The sequence below is a fragment of the Pseudophryne corroboree genome, chromosome 4, assembly GCF_028390025.1.
Source record: "Pseudophryne corroboree isolate aPseCor3 chromosome 4, aPseCor3.hap2, whole genome shotgun sequence".
NCBI lineage: Eukaryota > Metazoa > Chordata > Amphibia > Anura > Myobatrachidae > Pseudophryne > Pseudophryne corroboree.
In genome coordinates, this window is record NC_086447.1 from 337,259,943 (window position 1) to 337,276,432 (window position 16,490).

Sequence of the window (16,490 nt, forward strand, 5' to 3'; positions counted from 1 at the left end):
CGACAGCTGTGCAGTATGCCGGCCGAATTCGGACATTTTTTTTAAGGGGCAATCACTTATAAGGCAAAACCATGCCTTGTAAGTGATTGCTCCTTTTAAAAAATGGTCTGAGTTTGGTCGGCATCCCGCAGAGCTGCCGGACTCGGGCGGCATTACATCCCGCCGCATATCTGATTTTGTGTAAAACTGAAATGTGATATAACTGACTAGGAATCAAACAGGAACCCCCATGATCTTAAAAGGACATTCTAATTGACCTTTAAATAAGAAAAGAGCATCCATTTACTATTAGAATATGGAAAGACCTTTCCAGCCTTGTCCATGTTTGAAAAACAACACAAAGAAATATATTTTAACTATTTACATATAACTAATATAACAAACTACACATTATAAACAAAATTAAGTTTATGATTTATTTATTTTACTTCTTTTTTATCTACAGTATTTGCCCTTTCCAACTCTGCTCCCCTCTATGGGGTCGAGCCAATTAGGTGTGAGTTGGGTTCTGCAAGCTACTCCCACGACGAACAGAATACAATTCCAAATTCACATTTGCTTTTTTAGAGGAAATCTGGGCCCCTGAGGGTGTGAAAAGGTAGAGAAAATTTGTAATTGAAGGTAAAATTTAGGGACTTATGTCAGAAACAGTTGACCAGGGGCGCTGGCCAAGGAGGGTGGGGGTGGGATGGGTGTCGCCCGGCATGAGAGCCGGTCAGCAGGATAGTACAATTTCTCCCTCTATTCCAACTGCCTGCCTCTCTATGTGATCTGCTCACAAATTTATCTCCTCCCCACTACTTCAATTGGCCAGCTGCTGCTCAAGAAATGTGAGCTGCGGCTGTGGCTGCACTGCACTGCCAGGTGTTCATTTTTAAACCATGAGGTGTAAACTCACTCTGCACCACTGCTCATCCTCCCCCCCCTTAAAATCTACCAGCCTCTGCCCAGCATACACTTTTCCCAGGAAGTATTGTGCAAGGTCCCACCGTCACAGTCGCGCGTGTGCCCCCGACCTGGCGACGGAGCCACGATCAGCGTGGCTCCATCTGTATATATATATATTTATATATATATGTTTTTACACACACACACACACACACACACACACACATAAACACATACTGTACACACACACACACACACACACACACACACACACACACACACATGCACATTCTGGAGTCTCACCTAGCAGCAGTGTATTGTAAATACTGAGGGAAGAAAGCCGGCGCAATATTAAAGCCCGCCCCCTCATGGCAAAATGCTGCAATTAACAGGTCTATCAGTAGTGGGCGGGGCTAAAATGACACAAGTCTAATGGAATCTAGTCTTATTGGCTCTGCCCCCTCCCCACTGAACTGTGAATCGTGACAATTTGCTGTGAGGGGGCAGAGCTTTGTAATATCATGTCTGCTCTCTCTTGTCTGTCAGGGGGGGTTTCTGAGTACTCTATTAAATGTCCTTTATGATCTCTCATGTTTTGTAATGTTCTATCCTATGTACTGTGCTGCAAAACCCTTGTGTCCCCATACCATAAAAATGACAGTTAATAATAACAATAACAGAAAGAATAAGGATTGTGGGATCATCTGTTACATATTTTCCTATTGATTAATTGCTTGAAACTTACCGACTGTTATCACAAGGAAGAATGCCATATACATCTAAGATGTCTTCTGTCAAAGTGCCTGTCTAGGAAAATATAAAAAGATACATTTTATTTCACTAAAGTTGATACTCCATTGTATATATTATAGTGCAGTGTAGAATTTTACCATTTGCCCACTATTACTATTACTATTCGTATAGTTGCTCATTCTAAAGTGATAGCTTGGCTTTTTAAGTGAATTGTGAGTTTGAAACAGCAGCAGGCGAGTTAGAATACAGAAAAAGGTGAATTTTATAATATAGAAACAGAAACACAAATATTTAGCAATACCATTAACATCTGATACAATGTTTGGGCTAGTGCAGTGCAATGGATATAGGGGGTCATTCCGACCTGATCGGTGCTGTGCGTTTTTGCACAGCAGCCGATCTGGTCAGAACTGCGCATGCGCAGGCGCCGCAGTCCACCGGCACATGCCAGACGGCCGATGGCCCTCAGACTGCTACGATCGCCTCTGTCTGATTGACAGGCAGAGGCGGTCACTGGGCACATGGGGGGGGGGCAGAACGGCGGCATTTGGGCAATGTTTTGTGAGCGCGGTCCATGTGGGTGGCGGGCCCACTAGTTCCACTAGAAGTAGGGACATTTTAAATTCCCTTCAGGTAGCATTCCTCCGCCAATTGGTGAGGGAGCCCAGTCGGAAAGATATAGATTTAGACTTAACAGTTACAAATGGAGACAGAAAATTAGATGTAAAAGTGGGTGAAAACCTGGGATCCAGTGATCATCAAGCAGCATGATTCAGCATAAAGACAGAAACTGACTCATCCCATACAAAAACAAAGGTGTTAGATTTAGGAAGGCTGATTTTGTAGGGATGGGAAAATGTGTAAGCGACTCTTTGACAGAGTGGAGGAGAGGTAGGAAACATTAAAAAGTGCAATATTAAAGGCAACAGACCTTTATATCAAAGTGTTCGGAAAAACACAAGGATAAGGAAGCCAGTGTGGTTTGCGAAAGAAGTAGCAAATATTAGATGGCTTTTAGGAAATATAAGCAGGCACAAAATAATGAAGACAAAGAGATATATCTTGTTAGACAGAAGGAGACTAAGGGGGTCATTCTGAGTTGATAGCTCGCTAGCTATTTTTTGCAGCGCTGCGAACAGATAGTTGCCACCTATAGGAGAGTACAAAGGAATATAACCAGGCGCTAATACATCATCACCATATTCTGATGATCGATTTACTGGTATTAAAAATTATATACAAATAATACTGCAATTACTGTGTACTCAAGCTGCAGGAGAGAGCTTGACTTGGGGTAAATCAAGTCAAAAAGAACCGGCACTTTATAGTCTCCGGTAACACTAGAACACTGAACTAATCCCCTCTTGCGCTATAAATAGTATGATATGGCTCAAAGTTCAATGAAAACAAATGAATAATTTCATATATTCTATATATTTTTTAATACATATAATTATATATATATATATATATATACACTTTACAATAAACTATTAGACCGGTCAAATAAAATCACTAACAAATATATTGTCTAGCTGTAGGAGGTGGATCTTAGATAAACTCTGTGCACAGAGTATTTTTAAAAATAAAATAAAAATCAGTCCATGTATTGGATTAAAAATCAATTAACCAGCTATAATTCGCACCCATGTAGTAGATAACATATTTGTACGTTGTTATATATTGGAATTCCTCAATATGTTGCCACTTAGCAAAGAAGATGGTATTGTGCAAAATGACCGCTCCACACTGGAGCCTTACGTGTAGCTTGCACCAGTAGTTGTAACACGGGAGAGTCCAATGACAAAAGAGACGGTCTCGGGCTGCGGGAACGGCGCTTCACTGGCGCCTGCTGTGCTGATTAATTACCCGACTTCCAAGCTCTATAAGTCCACGCCTCCAAGTGCCGTATGCAGACACCACAGTCACGGCTGTATTATCCCGATCTCCGTTTAGTCCATGAATAATACCGCTGGATGCTGGTATATTGCGGGGGTGCAAATAAGCTGGTACAAGGGTCCAAATGTCTGCTTCTGACGCGTTTCGCTCCTCTTATGGGGGCTTCCTCAAAGAAATTTAAATTTATTTTTAAAAATACTCTGTGCACAGAGTTTATCTAAGATCCACCTCCTACAGCTAGGCAATATATTTGTTAGTGATTTTATTTGACCGGTCTAATAGTTTATTGTAAAGTGTATATATATATATATATATATATAATTATATGTATTAAAAAATATATAGAATATATGAAATTATTCATTTGTTTTCATTGAACTTTGAGCCATATCATACTATTTATAGCGCAAGAGGGGATTAGTTCAGTGACCTATAGGAGAGTGTATGTTTGCTTTGCAAGTGTGCAATCGCATGTGCAGCCGAGCACTACAAAAAAGTTTTGTGCAGTTTCTGAGTAGCCCAGAACTTACTCAGCTGCTGCGATCACTTCAGCCTGTCCGGGCCCGGAATTGACGTCAGACACCCGCCCTGCAAACGCTTGGACACGCCTGCGTTTTTCCAACCACTCCCAGAAAACTGTCAGTTGACACCCACAAACGCCTTCTTTCTGTCAATCTCCTTGCGATCGGCTGTGAGAATGGATCCTTCATAAAATCCATCGCTCAGCACTGATCCGCTTTGTACCCGTACGTCACGCCTGTGAATTGCAATGCATGCGCAGTTCTGACCTGATTGCAGCGCAGTGAAAAATCCTAGCGTGCAATCAGGTCAGAATGACCCCCTAAGAAGCTAATCAGATGTGCAAAGGTACAAGCTGAGGAGAAAATGGACCAGTCAGTGGGTAAAGAAGGCAAAACTTTTTTTAGGTATATAAGCGAAAGAGGAAAAACAAAAGGTGGGACAATAAAACTAAAGACAGAGACTGGGAGTCTTGTTGAGGGAGACAATGTAATAGCAGATTATTTTAATAATTATTTTTGCTCAGTATTCACTACTGAAAGAGAGGGGAAGGGGCCACCGTTAAGTTGCAGGGATGAATAAGTACGTTTACAGAGGAAAAGGTCCTAACAGAACTCTCAAAGCTGAAAGTGGACAAATCTTTGGGGCCAGATGGGATACATCTTCGGATACTAACTTAAAGATGTGATGGTAGCACCATTAACAGAATTATTCAACCAGCCGTTAGCTACATGAGTAAATCCAGAGGACTGGAAAAGAGCGAACATAGTCCCACTGCACAAAAGTGGAAGCAAGGAAGAGGCAAACAACTACAGACCAGTGAGTCTTACATCAGTAGTAGGGAAATTGATGGAAACACTCTTAAAAGAAAGAGTTGCAGATTGCCTCAAATCCAGCAATTTACAGGATCCCAATTAGCATGGATTCACTGGGGGGAGATCATGTCAAACAAATCTTATTGACTTTTTTGACTGTGTGACTAAAGTGATGGATATAGGTGGAGCCGCGGATATAGCTTATCTAGACTTTAGTAAGGCTTTTGACACTGGGGGTAATTCAGATCTGATCATATTTATGTGCTAAATTTAGCACATCTACGATCAGTTTCTCAGACAGGGCTAGTCCGCCCCGCATGTCTGGCCCTCCCCTTCCTGCAAGGGTGCAAAAGCATTGCACAGCGGTGATGTTTTTGCACCTGCTGAGTAGCTTCTTGCCTTTTGCTCTACGGGAGGTTTCTGTCCTCCCTGAGCTCGCCTTAGGACACCTGGCAGGCCGCTACTCCTGTCCCATGACTGCCTCTACCTGTCAATCAGGCAGAGGCAATCGCAGCCCTGAGATGCTTTTAGCATCTCACAGGGCTCCCAGGGTGCGGGCGCACTTTACAAAAGGATTCAGACTGCGAATGCTGATGCTGCAGTGATACAGTCTGAATTAGCCCCTCTGTTCAACATCATAGACTGCTAAATAAACTTGAGATCCTAAGATTGGATACTAAGATTATTGAATGGATAAGATCTTGGTTGCAGGATAGAAAACAGAGAGTTGTGGTAAATGGAGTGCATTCACAGGAAGGAAATGTTGCCAGTGGAGTACCCCAGGGATCTGTACTTGAACCAGTGATTTTTAATAACTTTATTGGTGACATTGCAAATGACATTAAAGAGTAAGTATGCCTTTTTGCAAATGACACAAAGGTTTACAACAAGGTAGACACATCAGGATTGGTAAAACAAATGACTGAGGATCTATGTAGACTAGAGGAATGGTCAAGAGTGTGGCAATTACAATTTAATGCCAAAAAATGCAAAATCATGCACTTGGGTCTCAAAAATCCAAAGGGGGCAGGCTAGATGGGCCAAGTGGTTCTTATCTGCCGTCAAATTCTATGTTTCTGTGTTTAAATAATTGTAGTGCTCTGAATGATGGTTTACTAATATTTTCTGATTTAAAGCTGTATATACACTAGAAAGATATATAATTTGTACAAGTGATGATCAATATATCTGTAGTCGATCAGCTCATGTGTACACCCGATATGTTTGTGAACAATGTCGATCACAGACTTATCAGGTCGGTCCTGCAGCTCAGCCAATGTTGATATATCTTGAAGATCCTGTATATCGGCATGTCTGACTGTGAGTATGACCGTCCCATATTCCGGCGGCAGGAACCAACAACAGTGACATCACAGCTGGCCGCCAAATTGTGATGTCTGGCCTGACATATCAAGCGGCCGAATAGTGTTTATGCTTACCAAACTGGCTGATGTGTCAGCGGATCCGGCAGCTGGTGGAGAAGTCAGCCAGGTGTGTACTCAGCATAACACAAGTCAGTCTGTTTATCTTAAAAAGAAAAGCCCTAAGGTACGCATATAAAGCTAATATTGTTCTTAAAACAAATGTGTGCAGTTGTGCGGGTGGGTCTGAACCCAAAAGTAAAATGATCCCATATGTTTATGTGACTGAAGGACCATACATACCCCTGAAAAATTATTTCTTATTGGAGGAATTTGCGCATATTCAGAGGAACAATTATTAATCAGAGGTGAAAAACATACGTTATGGTAAGAATTTACCGTTGATAACGGTATTTCTCCTATGTCCACAGGTTCCACAGGATAACAATGGGATATGATGGAGCGATAGCGGATTGGCACCAAATGATCACAAGCTTTCAGTCCTCCCAGGATGCAATAGGCCCATCCATATATCCGCCCACTGGCTCAGGCAAATCAGTTGGATTCCAAAGCAATTAGGCAGGAGCATCATGTAGAGCCCTTTTCAGGTGAGAAGAACACACATGCACACCCTTCCGTACAAGAAGGAAGAGGTTTAGTGAGTAGAAAGATCATCAAATCAGGTGCGTCAGGGTGGGATCCCTGTGGAACCTGTGGACATAGGAGAAATACCATTATCAACGGTAAGTTCTTACCATAATGTATATTTCTCCGGCTGGGTCCACAGGTTATCTACAGGATAACAATGGGATTTCCCTAAGCAATTTTTAGTGGTGGGGACGCTCCTGATTAGACAGGAGAACCTTACTCTCGAATTCAGCGTCATGAGAGGCAAAAGTATCCAAGGCATAATGTCTAATGAATGTGTTAATGGAAGACCATGTGGCTGCCTTACATATCTGTTCTGCTGAAGCACCATGTTGTGCTGCCCATGAATGTCCTACCTTACGTGTAGAGTGAGCAGAGACATTAGCCGGAACAGGGAGATCAGCTCGAGAATATGCTTCTGAAATCGTAATTCAAATCCATCTTGCTAGCATCTGTTTAGTAGCAGGCCATCCTCTCTTGTGAAATCCGTAGAGAATGAAAGGAGAATATGTCTTTCTGATGGCACTGGTATGATCCACGTAGATCCTTAATGCCCGCACTACGTCCAGCGACGCTTCTCCCGCAGAAAGTCCCGATACCTGAAAAGCCGGGACTACAATTTCTTCATTAAGATGGAATTTATATACCACCTTAGGAAGATACCCAGACCTAGTTTTGAGAACTGCTTTATCTGGATAAAAAATCAGAAAAGGAGATTTACATGACAGTGCTCCTAAATCTGACACTCTTCTAGCTGATGCCATAGTCAGTAGAAAGAGAACTTTAGCTGTCAACCATTTAAGTTCCACTTTATTAAGTGGTTCAAACGGAGCAGCTTGAAGAGCTTTGAGAACTAAACTTAAGTCCCAAGGCACTGTAGGAGGAACAAAAGGCAGTTGAACGCGCAGCATTCCCTGGAAAAAAGTACGCACATCCTGTATATTGGCAATTTTCTTTTGAAACCAAACAGATAATGCTGATACTTGCACTCTCAAGGAAGCCACCTTCAAACCCTTATCCATTCCTGGTTCAAGGAAACTTGGAACGATTTTGGGTCTATATTTCTTTCACTGCACCAATGAATATAGGCCTGCCATATTCTGTGATAAATGCGAGCTGAGGAGGGTTTCCTTGCTCTGAGCATAGTTTGAATTACCTGTTGTGAGAATCCTCTTGACTTTAGGATAGAGGTTTCAAGAGCCACGCAGTCAATGACAGTCGATCCAGATGCCTGAGATAACAAGGACCCTGCATCAGTAGATCTGGACGCTGAGGGAGCAGAGTTGGCGCATCCATCGACATCCTCTGCAGATCTATGTACCAATGCCTTCTGGGGTAAGCCGGAGCTATTAGAATCACGGCACCCTTTGCTTGTTTTATTTTCCTTACCACCCTGGGTAGCAGGATTATCGGAGGAAACAGATATGCCTGACGAAAGTCCCATTTCACTGACAAGGCGTCCACAAAGATCGCCCCGGGATCCTTTGTTCTTGACCCGTATGCTGGCACTTTGTTGTTCAGACGGGACGCCATGAGAGCTATCTCTGGCAAACCCCACTTCTCTACCAGAGTCTGAAATACTTCCGGGGGTAGAGCCCATTCGCTTGCTTGAATGGTGTGTCGACCGAGAAAGTCCACTTCCCAGTTTAGGACTCCTGGAACCAACACTGCGGACAATGCTGGAGATTTTCCCACATTAGTATGTGACTTACCTCCTTCATTGCTTTTTGGCTGTGAGTTCCTCCCTGATGGTTGAGGTACGCTACTGCCGTTGCACTGTCCAAGCGGATCTGGACTGGTTTTCCTTGCAGTGTGTCCATTGCCTGAATCAGTACCATGTATATGGCCCGAAGTTCCAACAGGTTTATTGGCAAGCAACTTTCTTCTTTGGTCCATTGTCCCTGGAACCATAATTTTCCAGACACTGCTCCCCAGCCCTGAAGACTGGCATCTGTTGTCAGGACCTCCCAATCTTATATCCAAAATGGTCTTGTCTAGATGGGATGTCTGTAGCCACCAGGCTAATGACCTTTTTACCTTTTCTGAAAGTACTATGGTCTGTTTCTTTATTGTCTGATGTACTCTATTCCATCTGGCCAGAATCAGACGCTGCAGAGGTCTTGAGTGGAATTGTGCATACTCCACCATGTTGAATGTTGACACCATCAAACCCATCATTCGCATTGCTGCATGAATTGATATTGTGTGACTGTGTATTTACTCTTGAGTCCTTAACTGCACCTTGGATATCTTGTTCCGAGGTAAAAATATTCTCTGCAGACTTGAATCCAATACAGCCCCCAAGTGAATCATCCATTGTGACGGAATCAGAGATGACTTTGCCCAATTTATGAGCCATCTATGCTCCTGTAGACAAGCTATTGTCTGTTGGAGATGGCCCAGGAGCAATTCCTGGGATTGTGCCAGGATTAAAAGGTCGTCAAGGTATGGAAAAAGTCTTATCCCCTGCTTGCGGAGATAAGCTGCCATAACCTACATAATTTTGGTAAATACTCTGTGGGCTGTGGCTAACCCAAAGGGTAAAGCCTGGAACTGAAAATGCTGCTGGAGGATGGCGAACCTGAGATAACACTGATGAGACAGTGCTATAGGATTATGTAGGTAAGCATCCTGTATATCCAGGGATACCATATAATCCCCTGATTCCATGGCCAAAACTATGGAGCGTAACGTCTCCATGTGGAACCAGTACCCAAATGTATTTGTTTAGCATTTTGAGATTGAGAATGGGCCGAAATGACCCATTTGGCTTCTGAACCAAAAACAGGTTGGAGTAAAAACCCTGTCCCCATTGTGCAGGGGGTACTTGAAAAATTACTCCTGACTGAAGCAATTTCTGAACTGCTTCTTGCAGGGCTCTGGCCTTTGCCTCTACCCGAGATGGGCTGGTGCAGAAGAACCTTCGAGGAGGCCCCTTCTTGAAAGGGAAAACATAACCCAGAGATACCCCTTCTTGTTCCCAGGCATCTGTTGTAGACTGCTGCCATATCTGTGCAAAATGAAGAAGTCTGCCCCCTACCCCGGGGTCCCCCGGCGGAGGCCCGCACCATCAGGCTGATGGCTTATCTTCTGGTTTGGAAGCTGGCCCTCTGGTGGCCCAATGCTTCTTTGCCTTACCAAACTTATTGTATTGGGGCTGCTTACGTTCACTTTTTCCTTTTGCATTTCCTTGCGACCGAAATGGCTGAAAAGCCGGACCCTTAGGCCTGGGGTTATATGTGGCAGGAAACCTAACTTTCTTATATTCTGCTTCTGATTCCAGAATATCTGTCAATTCCTTACCAAACAGAATATTCCCAGCAAAAGGCAAAGATTCCAGAACCTTTTTTGATTCTGAATCAGCTTTCCATGTACGTAACCAAATTGCTCTACGAGCAGCTACTGTTAAGGCTGATGCTTTAGAAGCAATAGTACCCATATCTATTGCTGCTTCTTCCAAGAATACTGCAGCCTGTTTCATGTGAGCTATATGGGATTCTTGCTCCCTAGAAGATGCTGAAAGCCCATCTTCCAGTGCCTCAGCCCATTCAGCTATTGCTTTTGCCATCCAAGCTGAAGCCTTATGACTGCCCCCGACAGAGAAAATATGGTTTTCAAAAACCCATCCACTCTTCTGTCTGTAAAATCATCTAATGATGTTGACGGCAAAGGCAATATAGATTATTGCACTAATCGAATGACATGCATGTCTACTTTAGGAGGCACTCCCCTTTTTAACAGTCCCCAGTTGGAAAAGGATAATTGGAATCCCATTTTCTGGGAATTCTGTATTTTTTATTGGGTGTAGCCCAAGCTTCTTCCTTGACTTCCATCAGCTGATCTGATCCTGGGAACTCTATCCTAACTGTTTTGGGACGTTTAAACATAGGTGCCTTAGTTTTTAACACCAGGTCTGCTGAATCCTCTAAGAACAGAATAGCCTTCATTGCTCTAATTAATTCAGCTACATCCACTGAGCTGATACTTTCTACCTGTTCTTCGTATGCTGAAGCAGAGTAGATAGAGCTATCATCATCAGATGTATCATCCTGTGTAGCCTGTGAATTTGATGATTTATTTACACTCGGTTTATCAGCTTGTTTCATTGGAGAAGCTGTTGGGGATATACCGTAGGAAGGGAGTTTCATGTATGGGTTAATAGTGTACTCTACTCCTGGTATTGAAGCTGTAGGAATTACCCGTTCAGCTATACTGGACAAGGTCTGTGCAAACATTGCCCAAGGTGGATCTAGCTGACGCTGAACAGGGATCTGCCTTGTAATCTGCTGAAAAGCAAAACAATTTGCACATAAACCATCCTGTACCAGATCCTGAGAGGATAATACCGTTTTGCAGGACAAACATGATGATATGAGTGTTGGTGTTACTGTCAGTGTAACCTCATCACTTTTGCCGCTCTTAGACATGATAAATAATCAGCACTTCCACAGTGTACTACACAATTTGTGACTGTAATCACTTTACCATTTAAAATTATATCAATTTGTCTCTACCCATGCACCAGCATTGAGGCTCAGAAGAAACCACTGACAAACATATATAAAGTCAGCAATTACACTAGCAGTCAGTCACATGTTATATATTAGACATATGAGCATATTATCAACTACAAACACATTTCAAAGTATGTAGGAGCACATATTACTGCATTCTGTTCTATACAAATCTTAACGTATTCAGACAAAATGCGAAGAAAAACACAGTAATGTACACAGACTCATATGCAATGGGCACTAAACTTAACTGTTCATACTAACAAAAGTAGATAGAAATTTAGTGCTGTATAACCTGTTCTCAGTAGAGTGGGATACAGGGAGACTCACCTCACTTCCAAGATCGATCAATACGTTAGCGAACGCTGAGTGGAGCCAGACGCTACTAGTGTACACTGTCGCTCCGGGAACTTTAGGTGAACACAGACGCACTGTGTACACAGATGCTCCGGTCACACAGACGCCTGTACTGCGACTGGGTCTCCTCTTGGTAGCTTTTAAGTGAACACAGACGCAGAGGCCTATGCTGCGACCGAGACCCCTCATGGTAGCGTCTGAGATGGAAGTGAGGCAACAGTTCATGGCGGGAGACCGACGAAAACTGGTCATGAACTGGAGAGAGGGGTGACCAGGAGAGTGTCTGACCCCCCACCGCTGACATCAACCCTAGGGTTCGCAGCCTCATACTATTACTGGTACTTATTGATCCCTAAGGCCTACCGCTGGAGCACCCTTGTTGGCGGCGCGCCATCTACTGTTTGGTAGTCTCCTCCCAAACCAGTGCAGCTGTGTCTGTATTCCCCTTCTCAGCAGAACCGATGCCTTACCTTCTCCCCGTGATCCGGCCACAGCCTGGTAACGTCTGCTGGACCTGCTAGTATATCCAACACAGACACCCGCTGAGACAGCACTGTACCGTGGGTAAGCATTGTTGTGACCCGGCGGAGAGTTGTTGGAGCGACTCTTTCCAATATGCGTATAAGATGCTGTTAGGGAAGATCACTCAAAAACATAGTAAGACTATAAAAAATAAAATAAGAAATCTTAGGGCTGCCAAAAACAGAAGCCTTCTGACCATGGTCCAGCTCCTGCCGCACCAAACCAAAAAACTGATTTGCCTGAGCCAGTGGGCGGGGATATATGGACGGGCCCGTTGCATCCTGGGAGGACTGAAAGCTTGTGATCGTTTGGTGCCAATCCTCTATCACTCCATCATATCCCATTGTTATCCTGTGGATAACCTGTGGACCCAGCCGGAGAAACTGTAAGTGTCTTCTTACCGCTACGGTATTGGTGGAGAGATTTTCCGTAGCTGACATAAGCAGTAGTAGAAAATATATACTGTACTATCATCACAAATTAATAGAGATCTAGCTCTACTAAACTGCTACTCAGGGCCGGTGCTAGGCTGTTCAGCGCCCCCCCCTGCAAACTATAATTTTATGCCCTCCCATAACTGTGAAAGGGACAACGCCGCCACAAAAAAGGGGTGTTATCTCACAAGGAAGGAGCGTTGACACACATTAGTACCTCCAGTTCAAATAGTAGTGCCCCTTACAATCATTTTGCCACAGAGTAGTGACCCTCATACAAGTTACATTACACAGTAGTACCAATAATAACACCCGACGCCCACAGTAGCGCCCCTTACACAAGTTAGTTACACAGTAGTTCCCCTTATACATAATGCAGTATAGGCTCCTGGGCAAAGCAATGCACAGGGGCCCCTTCTCTATTGGCGTCAGCTGTGATGTCCGAGGGAAGGGGAGGGGGGGTGAGTGCAGTTTGAGGCACTGGAAAAATGCAGGATATGCATGGAGGGGGTTTCATGACATGCAAATATATATATATATATATACACACACACACACACACACACATATATATATATATATATATATATATATATATAAACAATACCCTCTCTCTGCACTATTTAGGAAGAACTGATGTAGTAACTAGGAGATTTTCAACTGGCAGCCTACTTCACCTAAGTTCCTAGCTAGGAGGAACTACGTATAAAGAAATGTGTAACAGTAGATGAGCTGGCGCCTGGGGGTTACATCAACACCCTATGCTATGAAAGGCACTTTTGATTACTTTTGCCCCTTTACAATTCAAAGCATAGTGAAAACATGTTCCATCATAAAATTTATTATATAAACATAAAAACAAATTTGATGTCAATAATTATTTAGAAAAGGAGTAGTATGTTGCTCAACATTTAATATCTTTCCGCTTTAGATGTTGAAGACAGTTGTAGGTGATTCTCTACAGTCTCCTCTTTATCCTCAGTATAAATTCAGAGGTAACATCAAAAACAGTAGAACAAGAATAAACCAACGCGTTTCGTCTTATTACAAAACTTCATCAGGGGTATATCTCAACTGAATGGTAAGTAATGTCTAAAATAAGCGGATATAGCAACCCGACAACATGATTGTGAATACGTGAAAAAGGGGGGGAACCCCTTGCATCAAAGGGACTTTCTGTTGAACCGTCCGTCAAGCGTCATAGGTCGACTACTTGAATGTAAAATCTAGATACTCAGGTACAGAAGGGATTCACTCAGGTGAGAAACCTGGTGAATTTATATTGAGTAAATCTCTTGTGGATCAGCAGTGGCAACTTGGTCTCTTGCTCAGAGTTACTCACAATACTGATGGGACAGTGACATCATAAGTACACAGTGATTTTTACTCTAAGTAGTGTTTTCACTGCATAACTGTAATGCAAATATGTGATCTGTGTTTATTTCAGCATTTACTTTCCTTTCATTTGATATGTGAATTATTGTACTGCATGAAGTGTAACAGTTTTTATAAGAGTTCGAGGTTGAAAAATATTCACATTTCAAAAAGTGTAAGCAATTTTGGCCAGCAGTGTACATGCACATACACTTTCTTTCTCTTACTCAATCTTTCCATCCACTTATTGATGGCTGGCTTGCAGGCAGGAATCAGGATCTATAGACTTGTCCACTGTAGCTCAGCCCCCTTATATCCTGTGTAGCTTCGCCCCTCCACCCCACGAAGCTCCGCCCACTTTTCAGCCGGGCACTGGCGCTGTCACAGGGAGGCTACAAGCTGCCGGCACTGCTGTCTGTCAGTGTGACAGGCACAGCAGCCAACAGCAGCAGGGAGGCCAGGCACAGTACAGGAATGCAGAGCATGGAGAGCTCCTCTCCGGTCCGGCGCCTACCTGCTTTGCATCACTTTGCTGACCGGGTAGCGCCGAGCCTGCTGTCAGAGGCGTCACTCACCTCTGTAATACCCAGTGCGGCAGCGAGAAAAAAGGGGGTGGGTCTTTGTGGAATGGGTGGGGCTTAAATAGAGGGGCGTGGTTCACGGGCGGCACCCGTTTTTAGCCCAATGAAGGCACGAAAAGGGGTTGAGCTTTGTGGTAGGGGGCGGGGCTTTGCGTCCTAACATCCTTTTTTATCACTGGGGGGTGTGGGAGGTGAGGCCTGACTCCCAAGGGTGCTGTCCCTGCAGTGCTGGCTCCTACACAGTGACAGGAGCTGAGTGCTACACATAATATAACAGTGCAGCACTCGGCTCCTGTCACTGTGCAGGAGCCGGCATTTTGGTGTCACCCCTCGGTAGGTGACACCTGGGAGCGGGCCGCACCCCCCGCACACCCCTTGTGACGCCACTGCCTGCTGCTACCGTTATTTTATGTAATCTTACAATCTACACCAAAGAATGGCTGCAAATGTCAGTTCCGTTAAAGGGGATGAGCAGTTATAACTGGCAGAAGAAGCGATCATGAGTAGATATTACTGAAATGTAACTGGCTCATGTACATTCATGTGTCACCGCTGCTGCAGAAATAATGAATCCTTTAACATTTAGGGTCTGATTCTGAGTTGCACGCTATGCCGATATTCATGCAAATGGTTGATGTTTTTCACCTGTGCATGTGTCTATGTTTCTAGCATGCATTCTACGTGGTGTATGCACAGAGTTGTAGTAGCAGGTTACATACTATTTACCGGCGGGCGAAATGCCAGCTGTCAAGATCCTGACAGCGGTACCGTGACCGCCAGGATCCCGACAGCTGGCAAATTGATTGCATCCCGTAGTAGCACTTGATGAGCATTTCCAATGTATTGGGCATCCCTGGGAGGTGGCTGTTCAGACATACAGAGAAGCACTGTCTTACTATGGGAGTGTCGCAGGCATGTCGCATAACTCAGTTGCTTAATCACGCACAGTGGAGGCCATTCTCTAATGGAGAATCTGCAGCTAGCGTGAGGCTGGTGGAAGATTCAATGAAGCATTCAACGGTAGCATCTAAAGATGCAGGCCCGGCGCTACCCGCTAAGCAAAGAGATGCAGTGCAGGTAGGCGCCGGGCAGGAGAGGCACCTTCACTGCTCTGCATCCCTGCTGAAGCACCGTCCTGTCCCCCGTGCTGCTGCTGCTGGCTGCTGCGCCTGTCACACTGACAGGCAGCCGCAGCAGCGCCGGCAGCATGAATCCTTCTCCGGTTGTGTTTATGTTCTCTTCGTGCTAAGGACCTGGACGTGACAAAACGAGAGGGCAGGAGAGAACTTCCGCCCTTACAGCTCCTAAATGTCTTCTTCGTTCTCCGTTCATTTGGTTGTTTTTTTCTATGCAGAATTGGACCCTCGCGGGCTCGCTTTGCTCGCCATGCATCGGGCTCGGTGTCTTGCTCTGGTCCGCTTCTCTCGCCACACTTTACTATTCCAAATAGATTGTGACATGGACCCAGGGGATTATGGGAAAGGTCCTTAGCACGAAGAGAAACTAGACGCTACCATCCCTCTCCCCTCTCCCCTGTGACATTGAGAGGAGTGTCAGTTTTCGTTCTAACGAAAGGGGCCGGATTTACACGGACCAAAGGGTGGAACTACACTGACCAAGGGGGCAGGGCTACACAGGACCAGGCTAGCAGACTGTGGAAGATCTGGCCAGCAAGATTGTGGTAAGTGGATGTAAAAAGAGTGTGAGAGAGAAAGTGTTTGTGTGTGTCGATGTGTGTCTGGGTATGTGTATGTATATGTATGTGTGTGTTTGTATTTATGTATATATGTATGTATGTATGTATGTATGTATGTGTGTATCTGTG

At 44.2% G+C, this 16,490-nt stretch overlaps 1 protein-coding gene across 1 annotated transcript in view; it reads right to left on the reverse strand.

Annotated features, from left to right (window-relative positions):
* Positions 1-16,490, reverse strand: part of LOC134909503 (probable cation-transporting ATPase 13A4) — a 309,055-nt gene that overhangs the window by 256,059 nt on the left and 36,506 nt on the right. Inside the window, exon 13 of the mRNA XM_063916438.1 lies at positions 1,634-1,695. Within this exon, the coding sequence (XP_063772508.1) occupies positions 1,634-1,695 (62 nt within the window). The remainder of the gene's footprint in view (positions 1-1,633; positions 1,696-16,490) is intronic.